Here is a 16737-nt window from a genome sequence, read left to right on the forward strand (position 1 = left end):
GGGGAAGATGAGGGAAAATAAAAGATTAAAAAATATAAATGATTTGGATCTTACCTAGAAGGAGAGAGACTTTAAACATCAATTTACTACATATACTTCAAGACTTCCAAAAAACACATCTAACTTATTAAATAATTCTGCCTGGAGAATGATTCTATTTTGTTTTTTCTCTATAAATCCAGTTTTCTAATTTGTTTTTACAATATGACCTCCCTTTGATTTTGGCTTTAGTAAAAATTCTGACATTTCAGTATTATTTAACTAGAGGATATACTAAAATCTTTGGCATCGAGTCAGAATACATTATTTTTCCATTTATCTGAATTAAGAGTCATACTTGAGACACTTGCAGGCATGGCTGATGCTGAAACATGGGCAAGTGACTAAAAACTGCACAAGTGTTTGAAGGTGTTAGTCACTCTTATGCATTAAACTAATATATTTGGATTAAGATGCCTTTCTCAGATACCTTCCCAAGTACCTCTGGGGTGGATTTTAATTTTTAAAATAAAACAAAACTCACTTCTACTATGAGAATAATTTTTTTAAACATGGGATGGATGCACAGAAGCTTATTGTTTTGCTTTTAATCTATTATAATCTTTCAATTTGGACTTGATGCTCAGGTGAGTTATTTTCCCACACTTGTCAAATTAAGACACTTATTATTGACGATATTTATTCCTTCACCTTTACCTGTGTATCTTGTATTTATTAATATTTTCTTTAAAGGCTAACTCTATTATTATAGGCACACGTCTGTAGCAAGTTTTAATTCCAAGATACTTTATAGTTAAGTGGTGGCATTTTGAATATCACAACTGAATGCTAGTGAATAGTAACTCTGATTGACAGGCATTTATGAAAATTATGATTCTTGAATATTAAAAAGACCCTGAGTTCTTAACATTTTTTAAAGCATAAAACCACAATTAAATCATAATATGATCAAAACTCTACCATTGCCTTTGATCCCAAAACCCACATTGTAAATATCATTGATAATCAACTATATAGTCTTGGATTTCAGAAACAAAATCATCATAGCAGATGTGAGCCAGGTCTCATTCACTTCTCTGATTTGGTGAATTTTATAGGTTGTAATATTTACAGTTCGTGTTCTCATGCTGTGATGTCAGAAGATACTAACCAGCTGCCTCACTGTACCTATTTCCCTTATAATTGCTTACTGTTTCATGTATATATACATATATATATATATATATGTATATATATTTAATATAAATATATATATATATAAATTTAGATCATACATTTGAAAAGATGCCGCTTTATTCTTTTATTTTCATTTCATGTATATCACTGTTGCTTGAAATTTAAGGCTTATACTGAAAACTCCAGACAAGAAAAATGTAAATCTTTTCTACAATCTATAGGTATCTTTTATGTTAAATGAGGAGGTGATCAGTAGAATTGGTCACTTTCACAACTCACAATTGTTCTTTTTTGTTTTGTTTATTGTTTTTTGTTTTGTTTTGTTTTTTGAGGTTGGGTCGCACTCTGGTCCAGGCTGATCTGCAATTAACTATGTAGTCTCAGGGTAGCCTCGAATTCATGGCAATCCTCCTACCTCTGCCTCCCAAGTGCTGGGATTAAAGGCGTGCGCGACCACGCCTGGCCACAATTATTCTTTTTACAACATTATGAACACCATGGAGCATCTGGAAAAGAAAAATCTAGCAAAATAAATGATCCAAAAAGGTAGGCCACTCTGTAATAAACAATTGTGTCTAATTATAGAAGAATATGCACTTACTTGCCAAGTGCAAAGCACTCCATCTTAACAGTTGTTCCCTTAGCAGCTGTAACCGTAAAAGGAAAATGGACCTCAATTTTCGGCTCATATTCTCCCATCACACCTGGGAAATAAAGAAGAGTCTTTAAGCACAAAATGAATGGCACAATTTCTTTTCAGTCCTGGAGATAGTATATAGAAAATCACTGTGGTTTGGGTTTTGATGTGTGTTTTGATGACTGCTAAATTTTCTGATCCATCTAAATACAAAGTAAACTTATGGTCAGTCATCATGATGAAATTCGAGTATTCCCATAGGGTTATGATGTGTGTTTGCTCAATACCATGTAAAGTCATCATTATTGAAAATGTAATCAAAGCCGGACATAGTGGCGCACACCTTTAATCCCTTCACTTGGGAGGCAGAGGTAGGAGGATTGCCATGAGTTCGAGGCCACCCTGAGACACCACAGTGAATTCCAGGTCAGCCTGGGCTAGAGTGAGACCCTACCTCAAAAAACTGAAAAAAAAAAAAAAAGAAAATGTAATCAATACAGATTGTTCAGTTACAGATTACTATACAAAGTAAATTAAAAGTTATGAATATTTCCCATGATAAATTTTTGTGTTTTTAAAGGAAAGGATATCAGAACTTTATTAATAGTAAGCAAATTAATATTTATTTACTAATTTAACTTGGATTTTTAATATTTATAATATAAAATGCATATTTCTAGTAGTTGTGAAAGTTACAAATATTAATCAGCCACATTCTGTGCTCCCAAGTGATGAGTAACGATTGTTTTTGCACATGTATGTGTGTGTGATGTATGTATACTAACATGTTTGTAGTGAATATATGTGTTCATGCACTTGTTGACTTCTTTACAGAATTTAGAACTCACCAGATTGAATAGTCTGGATAGACACTTTGCCCTGGGCTACACTGTATTTGCGTCCCAAGCCCTGGGACATCAGGCTGTCTACTACACCCACCTGACATTTGTGAGAGTGCCGAGGTGTCAAACATGGGCTGAATGCTGGCCTTATGCATGGGGCCATCACCCCAGGCCCTCAGTAAAGATATATTTAAAGAGTAAATACACCCTTATCTGTGGGAGAAAAGCTTTTTATCAAAGTGATAGGAATCTATGGGTTCCATGAGTGGTGTATATCAATGAACACACTAGGGTGTTTACAAAACAGTTAGGATTTGAACAGTTTTGATTATGTAAAACAAGACAGTTGAAAAAAATGCCTCACAGAAAAACAGAGATGGGAAAACATCAGGAATATTTTCCTTTGACATGCTGGTTCATGAAGGAAATAATTACAAGATAAATTTGGAAATGTCAACAGAGTTCAAGTAATAGAGAGCATTGATTGTCAGAGTAAAACTTTATTTTTTATTTTCATAATTTTTATTAACATTTTCCATAATTATACAAAATATCCCATGGTAATACCTGTCCCTGCCCCCACACTTTCCCCTTTGAAAGTTCAAGTAATAGAGAGCATTGATTATCAGAGTAAAACTTTCAAACTTTAATCTGTAACCAACTTGGAGTCATTGGCTTTCTGATTAGGGAAGAGACATATTCAAGTGTATATACTAGAATTATAGCAGAGACAGGTTAAATCAGTTAATTAATTTTAAATGACACACATTTCATTTGTAGCAGTTTAAATCAAGGAAAATACAGAAGATTTGCAAAGAGGAGAAATAAGTGAACTAATAGACCTTGTCCCACAATACAAGTAGAAGGCCATGAGCACTGTCAGTCACATCACTAAGCTTTGCTACTTGTGATGGAAAATGGAGGTTTATATAAATGAAAGAAACAGCACAGCTATAGAAACAACACATGCTGATGAATTTAAGTTTAGGTCATTGGTAGTGCTCTTGCCTATAATGCACAGGCCCTGGGTTTATTACTCACCACCACACACAAGAAAAATTAAAAACAAACAGTTTAATATTAGTAAATTTGAGATACTAGGCAATCAGAAGTGTTTGACTACATAGTCCACATAAGAAGATGAATCCAAGACTTGTTTTTCATAGGTGAGAAGCGCTGTGTCACCAAGTAGAGGTGGCAGTGGTAGCCATGACATTGTTTACCACTTTTGACTTCTGAAAGTCATTGCAGCAGCTGTGCACAGTGGATTCTAGGACTGGGGAGATTGGTAAGCCTTGAAGTTAATTGTCTCTTGAACATAATTCTTCACAGCTCCCAATGCATAAAGCACATGAGAAAACATTGCTGATCCAGCCCAGGTATTTTTGTGCATAGACTGTGTATTTAAGGTTGTTAATTTAAATATATTTAAAATTTTTTATTTAGTTATTTGACAGAGAGAAAGGGGGAAAGACAAAGAGGGAGAGGGAGATAGATAGAGAGAGAGAGAGAGAGAGAGAAGGAATGAATGGGCATGCCAGGGCCTCCAGCCCCTGCAAATGAACTCCAGATGTATGTGCCACTTTGTGCACCTGGCTAACGTGGGTCCTGGGGAATTGAACCTGGGTCCTTTGGCTTTGCAGGCAAACACCTTAATGACTAAATCATTCCTCCAGACCTTAAGGTTGTTTCAGTCTAGGCTGTATGTAATTTTGTGTATGTGAAGAGGATGGAGGAAACCCAGACAGTCTAAGATAAATGGTACAAAATAAGAAGGTAAGGAATGAGGAGGTGGCTCAGCAGTTAAAGGCACTTGCTTGCAGAATCTGACTGCCTGGATTTGGTTCTCCAGTACTCACCAGATGCACAAAGCAGTGTGTACATCTGGAGTTTTTTTGAGGTGACAGGAATCCCTGGCACAACTATGCTGTTTCTCTGTCTCTTTCAAATGAAGACATGAGATATATTTTCTAAGATGTGGAGTAAGGTATCCTGAAAAGGCAAATTGAGAGTTAGCTTAAGCAAGGGAAGAACATCCTTTCTGCATTTGTCTGCTTGTTATGTGACATTTAAGGTAAATCTTTAAGGGAAATGTGGACAAATTTAGATGGAAAGTGTTTAAGCTCATTGAAGAATCTTTGCATTTTTCTGTTAGGTTTCTCTTTTACACAGCAATTAAAGAAAATAAAATATTGAAGATGTGCTCATCACAGAAATAGGACTTCTAGTCTTGGCTCTGGTAATGATTAGACTGTACTATCCCTGACAGTGAAGTGGCCTTTGAATTTCAGTTTCTAATTTGTAAACTGAGGGGACAGAAAGGAATTACCAATAATATAACATCAGATCTATAATGCTAAGTCTCTTGATTGCTTACTGTATATCAAAAGCCTGATAAGTAGCAAGTCATTTGAATGGCTAGTACTATTCCATCACTCAAAACAGATGCTTAAGCACAACTATCTCTTTCTCAGTATCTTTTTTTCCCTATTTTACAGGCATCTTCCCTTAGTCCTACTGTCACAGGATTCAAATCTCTTTATGTCCTACCTCACTCATATTTGTACCTATCCTGGGCACAAGGATTTGGTGGATTGGTGATAACTCTCAACTCAGTTGACAGTATCCACTGATATCAAATTTATCACTAATGTATTTTTAGTTTTATGTTCCATATGAGGACTTCCAAGCATCGTGTTCTACAGATACCTTTGTTCAAGTGAAGCCATTTTTGCCTGTTTTTCACTCATCCTAAATGCTAATCCCATCGTGATCTTATCCTTTTTCATTCTTGTTAGGCTGATAATTTTATAGCAACTGATTTATTATGATTCTTATCAAAATTATAGTTTCTACTTGTATGAGGCCCAGTGAATGCTGATGGCTACTGAAGGCCACAGAACAGTGAAGAAAGGCAGTGGAACTCAGTCTTAATTAAGAAAATATTTCTACATAGTGATTCCTACCAAAATATTCAATGATATCAGAGGAGAAAAGGTCCTCCCATCCTCCAGCACTCCAGTAATTTACTGTGATTTCTTTTTCAAGGGACATATTTACCCTAGAAGCTAATTTTATATAAACACATTTGTATCCCAATAAAGCAATTAAAATAAACAATAAAATAGAAAATGCTGAATGAGAAACGTTACATTACATTGCCTAGTTTGAGCTACACTGTAAGATATTACACTGTTTTTTTTTTATATTTTTATGTTTTTATTTTTTAAGAGTGACAGAGAGAGAGACAAAGAGGCAGAGAGACAGAGAGAGAGAGACAGAGAGAGAGAGAGAGAGAGAGAGAGAGAGAGAGAGAGAGGGAGGGAGGGAGAGAATGGGCACACCAAGGCCTCTAGTCACTGCAAATGAACTCCAGATGTGTGCGCCCACTTGTGCATCTGGCTAATGTGGGTCCTGGAGAATCAAGCCTCAAACCAGGGTCCTTAGGCTTCACAGGCTAGCACTTAACTGCTAAGCCATCTCTCCAGGCCTACACTGGTTATTTTTAACTTTACTCTGAGAGCAATAAGTACAAATGAGAAAGCATTTTAGATATGCTTTTCTCTTTAACAACTGATCAAACATGGTAATTAAGTTTTGCTTTACATTTCATGAAGTAATTATATTAGAACTATAATCGACATACTGTCACTATGCAGTTTATTACAGCCACAACTTTTGATATCTCAATTCATGTGCAGCTTAAATCACAACTTCTTTTTTTTTTTTTTTTGGACAGGGTTTGATGTGGTGAAATGAATGAGAAATAGTCTTGGGGGATAACAGTTTTAAAATAAAAGTGTTGGTTTCATCTTTTCAGGCAAGGTGGCTCTTGCATCTTTGAATCACCTGGTTATTATGTAAGAGCCTGTGCAAAATGCCCTCCTGTGTCTTTTCCCACACCTGTCTCTCCTGACTTATTTGGCTGACCTACTTTAGAATTACTTGCCATTATGATGACCCAAAATGACTTGAGTTCCTAATAAATGGCAGCCTACCAGTTGAGAGTCTATTATTCTCCTTATGTGTCTTTATGGTTGTTGATTTTCTTATTTATTCCAATGACTTGCAAAGCCAGGGTGCTTTTCCCTAAGTGGAATACAATTTAAAGAGTCTTTCTGTAAGCATATCACTGGACAAAATGCTGATGACATCTAAAATATCTAGATAACTTATTAAGATTATAGAATACAGAGTCCAACTTCAAGCCTAGATGAAGAGGCTTTGAAAGTGGTGCTATGAACTCTATTTTTTAAAGACTATTTCATTATTTATTTATTTATTTGAGAGAGAGAAAGAGATGGAGGGAGAGAAAGAAAAGCAAATTAAGAAAGAACGTGTATGTTAGGGCCTCCAGCTCCTGCAAACAAACTCCATACACATACAGAACCTTGTGCATCTGGCTTACCTGGGTCCTGGGGAATTTAACCTGGGTCCTTTGGCTTTTCAGGCAAGTATCTTAACTGCTAAGCCATCTCTCTGGCCCCATGAACTATCTTATTAATAATTTCTCTCACTAATTTTATGTACAATAGAAAGTTTAGAGTTAGACTCCTGTGTCTTGGAGATTTATCATGCTTCTTGTCATTCTTAGAATTAGAGTGCAGAAGACTAGAGTGCATGAGAGGGAACAAAATATATTGCATACATTAATGATTTCTACAAGTACTAAGGCTGTGCATACTAGCTATCATAACTACTAGAGCCTGACTTTTCCTGATTTATTGGGTATTTGGTTCTAAATGATTATTCTAGAAAAAGGAAATTGTTACATATTTCAACTGACTTTTCTCTCTTTCACTCACATTCACAACAATTCTTTCAAGAATAGCAGCTAAGTTTTCCAGCACTTGCTGTTTAATTATGTGAGTTGGAGTTGAAGCCCTGTATTCAGTGTTCCTTGTTACAGGAATGGAATTGTGGACACCTCACTCATACTTGGCCAGTCAGATTAGTTTATTGTACTACTTACTCAAGCCTATAAATGAATGCTTTGATAGCTAAGGCTTTTTTTTTTTTCCAGTGATGGATAGAAAATAATTTAAATCTTTTCTTTACAGCCTGGATGTATGAATTCCACTGAAACATTTGCTCCATGGGAGGAAGCATTCTTATGTTGAAGAAAATTAACACAACCTAGATGGAATCAATTAACATGGGGGAGAAAAAAAAGAAAATATAGATAGCATCCAGTCCTACTTAGGGCTCAGCTTCTCACCATTCTCTTCATTAAGTAAAATGAATTACTCATTTTGATTATTTCAAGCTGGATTTCTGAGTTGCAAAAGAGAGTTCTGGCTGATAAGTTATTGTGCTCAACATAACTAATTATATGTAAGGCCAGGTTATGTTCTAGTCTTTTCATTCCTTATCAGTGTTCTGAGCCTGTCATATGGAAGATACTCTCCTAAACAAAAAGTATGATGGAGGGTGTTATGATCAAAGCCCTGACAGAGCAGTATATATTGGATTTTTAACTATTTTATATTTTAGTAAAGAATTCAAAAATATAATAATATAGAAATCATAAGTTATAATAATATTATAAAAAGGATAAGTGTATATTCTTTAAGATATATTCCAAGGAATTGTGCAGCTGGGTCATGTAGTAGTTTTATGTTTAGGTTTTAGGGGGATAGAGAAAGAGAGGAATGAGAGATGGTAATGACCAAAATACATTCTATAAACTGCCAATAAATAAAATGAGACTAACTAAAACTAGAAAGTTCAGACCAAGTGGTATGAAAGATAAGACAAAGGAAAGATTTCTCTCTAAAAATATAGTGAACCATTATTTATTTATTTATTTTGTAACTGTGGGCTTGGAATTAGAAGATCTGTGGGGTCAAGTTTAGTGGTGGTTCTCATGTAGAAGGTAAAGGTATCAAATTTGAAGGTCAACATATGAATTTTTCAAGACATTTATTTTTCTTACATAGATTATGAAGGCAAAGTAAGGTAGAAATTTCAAAAATAACTTGGGGCAAGAGACTAAAAAGTCTGTAGTGGTATATCTTCTGACTTCTCTTGACAGCCGTGAACTGATAAATTCATGCAAGTGCTCATTAGAATATCATTTCAATAACTGGAGAGCATCTGGTTTCATTTAGAGATTACACCTGGAGTTAATATTATGTATGTTTATGGTTATTAATGATTTCATGTTGGTAAACTGATTACACAATAAATGTAGGGAAGATGTGCCCAGAATAAGCATCAAAATGGAGGCCCTAAATTGTTTTCACATTAAAATGAATGGAAATTACTTAATGAAATATCTGTGTAACTCACAGAAATATATATGATGTCACAATCCCCTGCATTTTGGTCTTTGGTGATACTTGAGATTCACTGGATGCTCCATTTAAATTATTTTTGCTACTGTCTTGAGCCTGAATATAAATAAGCAGTCATTGTGTTATATAAGCCCTTGGTAAGGAAATGAGTCTAAATGAAGAACAGTAACAAATAATGATAATAATAATGACAAAAATGGGAGAGGAAAAGCAATATATTTCTAAAATGTATATATTATCTGGAGAAAGATCATGATATGTCTGACACCTGCCACTTGTATTCATACTTCCATGGAATATTAAGTATCAATCTGTGATTTTGGTACATGTGCAGTTCACAACCACACCCTGGCCTGGCTAAAACATTGAGGTGAACACAGAGATGTATTGGATCCACCCTGCTCATAGATAATGGTGACGGTGGTGCTTTTGTCAGTTTAGAAATCTAGCACAACAGTAAGAATTAGGTGGCCTTGTTCATTAGCGGGTATCTTGTTACTGAATGTTTTCAGGAAAATACAGAATCTCTGAAAGTTTAGTCACTCGAAAATGTATGCAAAACCACCGTCATGTCGTTTCACTAATGAACTACTGCTGAGTAATACTTTCAGAAACATGACTGGAATGGCAACATATTATTTTTACTCTTCAAAAAGTATATATTTCCTTGAATCTCACTTGCCTGTGGTGAGTTATTGCTGTGTAAATAGGACTGAAGGATCTCTTGACAAGAGAAAATAAGTGGTTTGAGTTATCAACAAATAAGTACACTATTATGAGTATTATTTATATGGAGAGACTGAGAAAAACTAGAGGGTTTTATCATTAGGAGAAAGTATTTTTATCACTATTATATATGCTCTGAAAATCATAAAGCCAATGGATTTATTCTCCCTCCTTGCATCAAGAATAAATTGATCAAGGAGCCTGTTACACACTGTAATTGCTTTCCTCTGATTACTGAATTTTAAGACTTATTTTCTTCTCCCATTTGTGCTACTATTATTTAGGGAAACATACCAGTCTCTCTCCACCATCATCTGAAGGCTCTTTCCATGTATATCAATAGCTCAGAAAAGGATCCTATAAATGTAAAGCCTAAAGAAAGTGACTATATTTTTACCTAAACATGTTTAAGTTCCCTTTGGCATTGAAACTATATGCTAGGTAGAGAAAACTTTCATAATTTTATGGTAAAGTGTTGACCATAAATTTTGAATAAGGTTGTTGAAACTTTTCCTTTTTTAAAAGAAATGTGAGCATAATTTCTTTTCTTTTTTTTAAGTAGGGGGCTCTAGCCCAGGCTTACCTGGAATTTACTATGGAGTCTCAAGGTGCCCTTGAGCTCACAGCAATTTTCCTATCTCTGCCTCCCAAGTGCTGGAATTAGTGGTGTGCACCACCATAACCAGCATAATTTCTATCTCCATAAGTTTTTATGTATAAAATTATGAATTCTTTTTTTTTTTTTTTTTTTTTTGGTTTTTCGAGGTAGGGTCTCTGGTCCAGGCTGACCTGGAATTAACTCTGTCATCTCAGGGTGGCCTTGAACTCATGGTAATCCTCCTACCTCTGCCTCCCGAGTGCTGGGATTAAAGGCGTGCGCCACCACGCCCGGCTGAATTCATTTTTTAAGTATATTCACATAACAATGCATAGATATTCTATGAATATATGACTTGAAAACATTAAAGGTGACTTATTTATTTGAAAGCATAGAGGGAGAGACAAAGAGAGACAGAGAAGGTGTGCAACACTTAGTGCACCCAGGTTTATATGGGGACTGGGAATTGCCCTCAGGTTGTTAGACTCTGCTGATCCCCCCATTCCTCTACAGATGACTGTTCAAGCTTCACGTTCCTTTGTCTTTGTAAAGTGTGTGTGTTTTTTTAAGCCACTTTATTTATTTGTATAGGGTTGGAGTATTTTAAATGTTAAAAAAATAAAGTTTTTGCATTGGAATGTCCTTTCTAGAGAACTTCTTCAATAACACTTGGGAAAGCCAAGCCAGGGGCCTTTACCTCCTTGAATTTCTGGGGATAGCTGGCACTTTATGTTTTGTTTTTAGTTAGTTAGTTTTGTTTTGATTTTTTTTTTGTTTTGGTTTGTTTTGTTTTGGTTTTGCTTTTTCTCTCTCCAGCTCAGTTTGTCCTGGAATTCACTATGTCATCTCAGGGTGGCCTCAAACTCTTAAAGATCCTCCTACCTCTGCCTCCCAATTGCTGGAATTAAAGGCATGTGCCACCATGCCCAGAAAATTGTTTGGTTTTTGAGGCAGGGTCTCATATAGCCTCAGCTGGCCTCAAGATCACTATGTGGCTGAACTTGACCTTGAACTTCTTTCTGCTTTCATCTCCCAAGAGTTGAGGTTGCAAAAGTGAACCACCACACCAGGCTCATAATGGCATAATGGCAGACCAGACCCAAAATCTTTAGTTCTATATACCAGTACCAATTTAAGTATTTAACTTTTTTTTTTATTTTTTTTTAAGATTTTTATTTATTTGAGAGCGACAGACACCTCAGACTTCTTAAGTCAAGCCACATTATAGATCCTGACCTTAGACTTCTCTAATAAGTCCTTTGTCTTTTCATGCATACATGATTCCTGAAAGAAAAAAAAAATGTTCCTTGAGCTCACCTGAGTGAGTTCTGTTCTTTGTACCTTCAGAGGCAGTCACAGAAATCATTTGTTTATTTTTTACTTTAAAAAAAAATTGAGAGAGATAGAGAGAAAGAGACATACATGTACACATGCACACACACACAGACACATGCATGCGCATGCACACACACACACACACACACACACACACACACACACACACACACAGAGAGAGAGAGAGAGAGAATGGGTGTACCAGGACCTCTAGCCACTCAATAAGCATGTGCCACCTTGTGCATCTGGCTTATGTAGGTCCTTAGGTTTGGCAGTCAATTGCCTTAACAGCCAAGCCATTTCTCCAACCCCCAAATGATTTTTTATTTAACTTTTTTTTCTATAATCCAGTAGCATTATTCTCTGAGAACAAGTTTCTTATCCACTCTAAACCAATCGGTAGAGTGATTACCAGAATCAAGGGATTTTAAATATCTTGGAAAAGTGACTGGAAGAAACATTACAAAAGAGATGATTTAAAGAAACTATTGTTTCAGGTTTATTTCTGTACTTTTTTCTGATACACATATTGTCTCCTTGCTGCAGTCTCATAGTTGGGAATGCCAGCCTTCCTGCTGTTACTGCTCACATTCCAATACTCAGCATAGCGGTGGTGCCTGATTTGCTCACTAAACAATTTGCCACACATTTTATTTTACAAAGTCTCACTGTTTCCCAAGGTCTATGCAAGATATGATTCAAAGGGAGGATGTGTCCAAAGGAGGATGCTGATTGTCACAGGGCTTAGTGCACATTAAAGACAGGTAGATGCCAAAAACCTCAGCACCTGTAAGAAGCCTGATACTTTGTTAAATGCATATAAATCAGCCCCCTTTATTCTTGCAAAACACTGTGAGGTAGATAGGATTTTCTATGTTGTGAAGGTTAAGTATCTCCCTAAACATGACTGAGCTAACGATTGTCAGGCACGGGGTTCAGACTGAGGCAGGCTGAGTAGTTCTTACACCACTTCTGCATCACCTATGCTGCTTCCAGGAACAGTCCCAATTGTTTGTAAAGCAGACCCTGTGTCATAGACAGCTAAGGTCTACCTCAGACACTGCTTTCCCCTCCTCAGGAAAGTCTTTATTTAACCACAAAGTTAAGCAATATTTCACACTTTGTATGTGTGTATGTGGGGTGTTTAAGTCACAGTTCTTTTGTATAACTGTCATTAAGTGTTAAATCAGAATACATTTCTACTTTTTGTTCATATTCAAAAGTTATTTGGTTCTCATGCATAAACTCAACAAGGACAAAGACTATATCATTTTATCCTTTTGGTCTCTTCAAACAGTGCCCAATTACAGTTTTATGCTGAAGAATATTTTATGACTAGATTAATGAATTCACTTCAGTCAACTATGAGAAGATACGTTGTCAGACTGGAGCCAAGAATATTTTATACTTATCAAGTTTTATTTTTATATTACTTTTGTTCTGTGGAATATTTAAAGAAACTTTCTCATCTAAAATTATGAGTACCTACATTTTGTTTTAAATAATAAAGGTATGACAGTGTGTTAACAAAATATGAGCTGTGAATGGATGAGCAGATGAATGTGCCTGTTGCTCTGTGATCAGTCCCTTGTCAGACTCTGTCAATTTGGCTCCCCCCTTGTCATCAATTCCTTTGTTTTCATGTGGATCCTTATGATTTCAGAATATTTTTTATACAGCCTTAAAATAGCTGATATTAAATTCTTGCCTTATACATAACCCTTAAGTATAAAAAAGAAGTAAATTTGAGATCAATTTTAGACAAATCTTAGGAGAAATTTGGCTACCAAAGGGAGCAGAAAAATAGAAATGTGTTGGAAGAGGATCAAGAACGGGTTAGTCGTCTTCTAATAATTACTCTTGTGTGTTCAATGATGAAATAAATTCAGTATAGATATCTAGAAATAATGTTTTCAGGAGAAAGGGAAGAGCAGAAGATGCCAACTCCTAAATTAGGACTGCATGTAATCCATTCACATAACTGTCATGAACAGTTCATTAACTATGATATGAGCTAAGGCAGCAGATGGGGATATAGATACAAGAAATTACATTTCTGCTATAAATATTAATAAATGGATAGATTTAAATAAACCCTGTGTTCAAACTTGTTATGTTTGTTTGTATCTATAGAAAACTGCTGAGATACAACCATGTAATGAATCAGAAAAATGCTGAGATTGGGCATGTGAATATCTTTCTCTCAATAGACTGCAGTATAGTGAGTTGTGAGCATATGTAAAGAAGTTCTTTTAATAAAGACCTCTGAGGACTAAGCTAGAAAGGAGAGGCCTGTGGGGGGGGGGGATAGGAGGAGTGATGGAGATTGAAACTGTGGATGGATTAAAAGAATGAGCAGTTAAAGGAATAGGAAGTACTAACTAGAATCCATTGGACAGAATTTAATCTATCAACTGAATGGGTCAGGTGAAGTTGAGATTTTGCTGAAGATGGGATGATTGCTAATTGTAAAATGCAGGTTATTACCAGAGGAATGGTGGCTACAATGAGATAAACCACACATTTTCAAGAAACAAGAAAGTCAAGAAATTGAGAGACCAGGATACTGGGTGAGACACTGAAGTAAAAATGGGTGCCATTAGGAAACTGACAGAGAGAGATCGTCAGTAAACAAGGACTGAAGCCAAAGGATGAGGGATTAGTTTTACATGAGGAATAACTGCAACTGCAAAATTTGATGATTCAGTTTTTTAGACTTCTGCTCAAAGACTTGAATATACTAGTCCCAAGAAACCGTTTCAAGTGTTCTTCTCACCCTTTCCCTTCATGCTTCCAATAGTCCATGTGACAAATGTTTCCATTTTCCTAATCTTCTATGTTCTTAACTCACTGTAAGCCAGTTTGTTATGCTGTTGGTCCTTGATAAAATATCTTAATAACTTATCACTCACACTGTTGTCCAGTTATCAATAAGCCCCTCAAAGTTTATCATAATGAAAAGATCACACATATACAGAAGAACCATGTTCTACTAAAATCACAAACCCTGAATCTCCCTATAGACTTCCATCAAGGATTTCTTTCCCCTGCTTCAGGGTTACTAAGACATTTTATTTTATATGACAACAGTCATGTTCTATCTTATATTGTACTTCCTGATATGCAGCTATTTGAATTGCATCACTGATCAAAACTATTATTATTAAAGATTAATTCTGTCTAGCACATTCTTACTCCCAATTCTTTTATAGTTTTTCTTTCTTTCTTTCTTTCTTTCTTTCTTTCTTTCTTTCTTTCTTTCTTTCTTTCTTTCTTTCTTTCTTTCTTATCTATTTATTTGAGAGAGAGAGAGAGAGAGAAAGAGAGAGAGAGAGGAAGAGGGAGAGAGGGAGAATGGATATGCCAGAGCTTCTAGCTACTTCAAGTGAACTCCAGAAACATTTATTTGACACCTTGTGCATCTGGCTTATGTGGGTTCTTAGGAATCAAACCTGGGTCCTTTGCCTTTGCAGGCAAGTGACTTTATCACTAAACCATCTTTCCACCTCCAGTTTTTCTTTCTAACAACTTCATAATTATCCTTGTAAACCATCAACTATCATAAACAGGCTTCTCTGTTTGTGTAACTGTTTTAACATTTTTTGTGTGTCCAAAGTAAAGCAGGCATTCATTCACATATGATATCAGTTTGACCTTTATTAGTAAATAACAGAAAAGAACAGTGACACACAATCTGTTTGTTTACTTCTCTAAAAGGCCTTTCAAGACTCCAAATCAATCATGGGGGTTTATGTCTTTAATTCCATTACTGATGATACTAAAGTAGGATAATTACCATGAGTTTGAGGCCCATCTGGGCTACTGAGTGAGTTTAATGTTAACCTAAGCTACAGGGAGACTCTTCCTCAAATAAATAAATAAATGGAGAAAGACTCCAAATCAACACTTGAATATTTTTGTGCTTAGAACAAATAAACAAGTAAACAAAAACTAATAAAACTTGTATGCTATTTCCCCATCTAAAGAACTCTATTCATACAATAATATTATTTAGTTGTGCAGTGTATGTGTGTGTGTATATGTGTGTGTATAGGCCAGTTGTGATACTAGGTATCTTCCTTAGTGACACTCCACCTTATTCTTTGAGACAGGGTCTCTTCCTGAAGCTATAGCTTAATGATTCAGCTAGATGAGCTTGACAGCGAAGCCCCAGGGATTCCTGGATTTCTTGTCTCCAATGTTTGGATTACAGGTGAGCGTCTTCATACTTGGCATTTATGTGAGGACTTGGGGTCTAAAGTCAGATTCTCCTGCTTCTGTGGTAAGCATTTAACTGATTGAATTATGTCCCTGGCCCTTGAGTAATGCTTTACAGGACAGTATGATCTTTGCCTGCCCTGCATTGTAAGACCCTTCATAACTTAATCTTTCCTCTGTTATTGGTCCTATACTTAAGGATGCATTCCCCCTTACACAGTAGTCATATCATGCTTTTCTCTACTTGCTAAGGTAACCACACCACTTTATACTCAAGTGTTTCTGCATTTCCCTGAAATCATTTTCTCTATTATGTGAACTACTTTCCAGCTTCCAACACTATTCTCAGTTTATCTCCTCAATTTTAGGGGAATTAATTTCATCTCTTCATTGTTTTCACAGGGCTCTGATCAAGCCATTATTTTAATGCCTATCTCAATGCATTGTAATGATGTTTACTTGCCTATCTCCATCATTGCCTGGGGGGTCCTCACAATGAGGAAATGAAGTTTACTTTTCTTTGTACCTGCTTCAAGACAGATCTACTAATCTCTTTAGATATATGTCACTCCATAAACCCTCATGTAGATCATAGTCCACAGCTTTCTCCCATTGACTACTACATTGCTTTTCCATAGAAACTATGATCTGCTTTTTCATGAATTTGTTTGGATAGTCATTCTCTTTGTTATTTTGAGAAGTTGGAAAGTGCTCAAGAGCAAACTGAGGGATTTAATTATGTCTGTCTAGCTTTTCCTGTACATGTGTATAATTTTTTCTTCTAATTGACAAAGTGCTAATTTAATCATTCACTGCTTTTGTCTTTTGCTAGGGTGCCTGACTTCCTACTTTGCTATCTCAATCCTCCAATCCATTCTATCATTCCATATTAATCTTTCTAAAATTCCA

The 16737-nt window shown here is 35.8% G+C and overlaps 1 protein-coding gene across 3 annotated transcripts in view; it reads right to left on the minus strand.

Annotated features, from left to right (window-relative positions):
• Cntn5 (contactin 5) overlaps nucleotides 1-16737 on the minus strand; it is a 1203203-nt gene that overhangs the window by 301707 nt on the left and 884759 nt on the right. For all 3 annotated transcript variants that reach the window (XM_045146290.1, XM_045146292.1, XM_045146289.1), the window contains one exon: nucleotides 1778-1880. In XM_045146290.1, the coding sequence (XP_045002225.1) occupies nucleotides 1778-1880 (103 nt within the window). The remainder of the gene's footprint in view (nucleotides 1-1777; nucleotides 1881-16737) is intronic.

The sequence above is a fragment of the Jaculus jaculus genome, chromosome 3, assembly GCF_020740685.1.
Source record: "Jaculus jaculus isolate mJacJac1 chromosome 3, mJacJac1.mat.Y.cur, whole genome shotgun sequence".
Lineage (NCBI taxonomy): Eukaryota > Metazoa > Chordata > Mammalia > Rodentia > Dipodidae > Jaculus > Jaculus jaculus.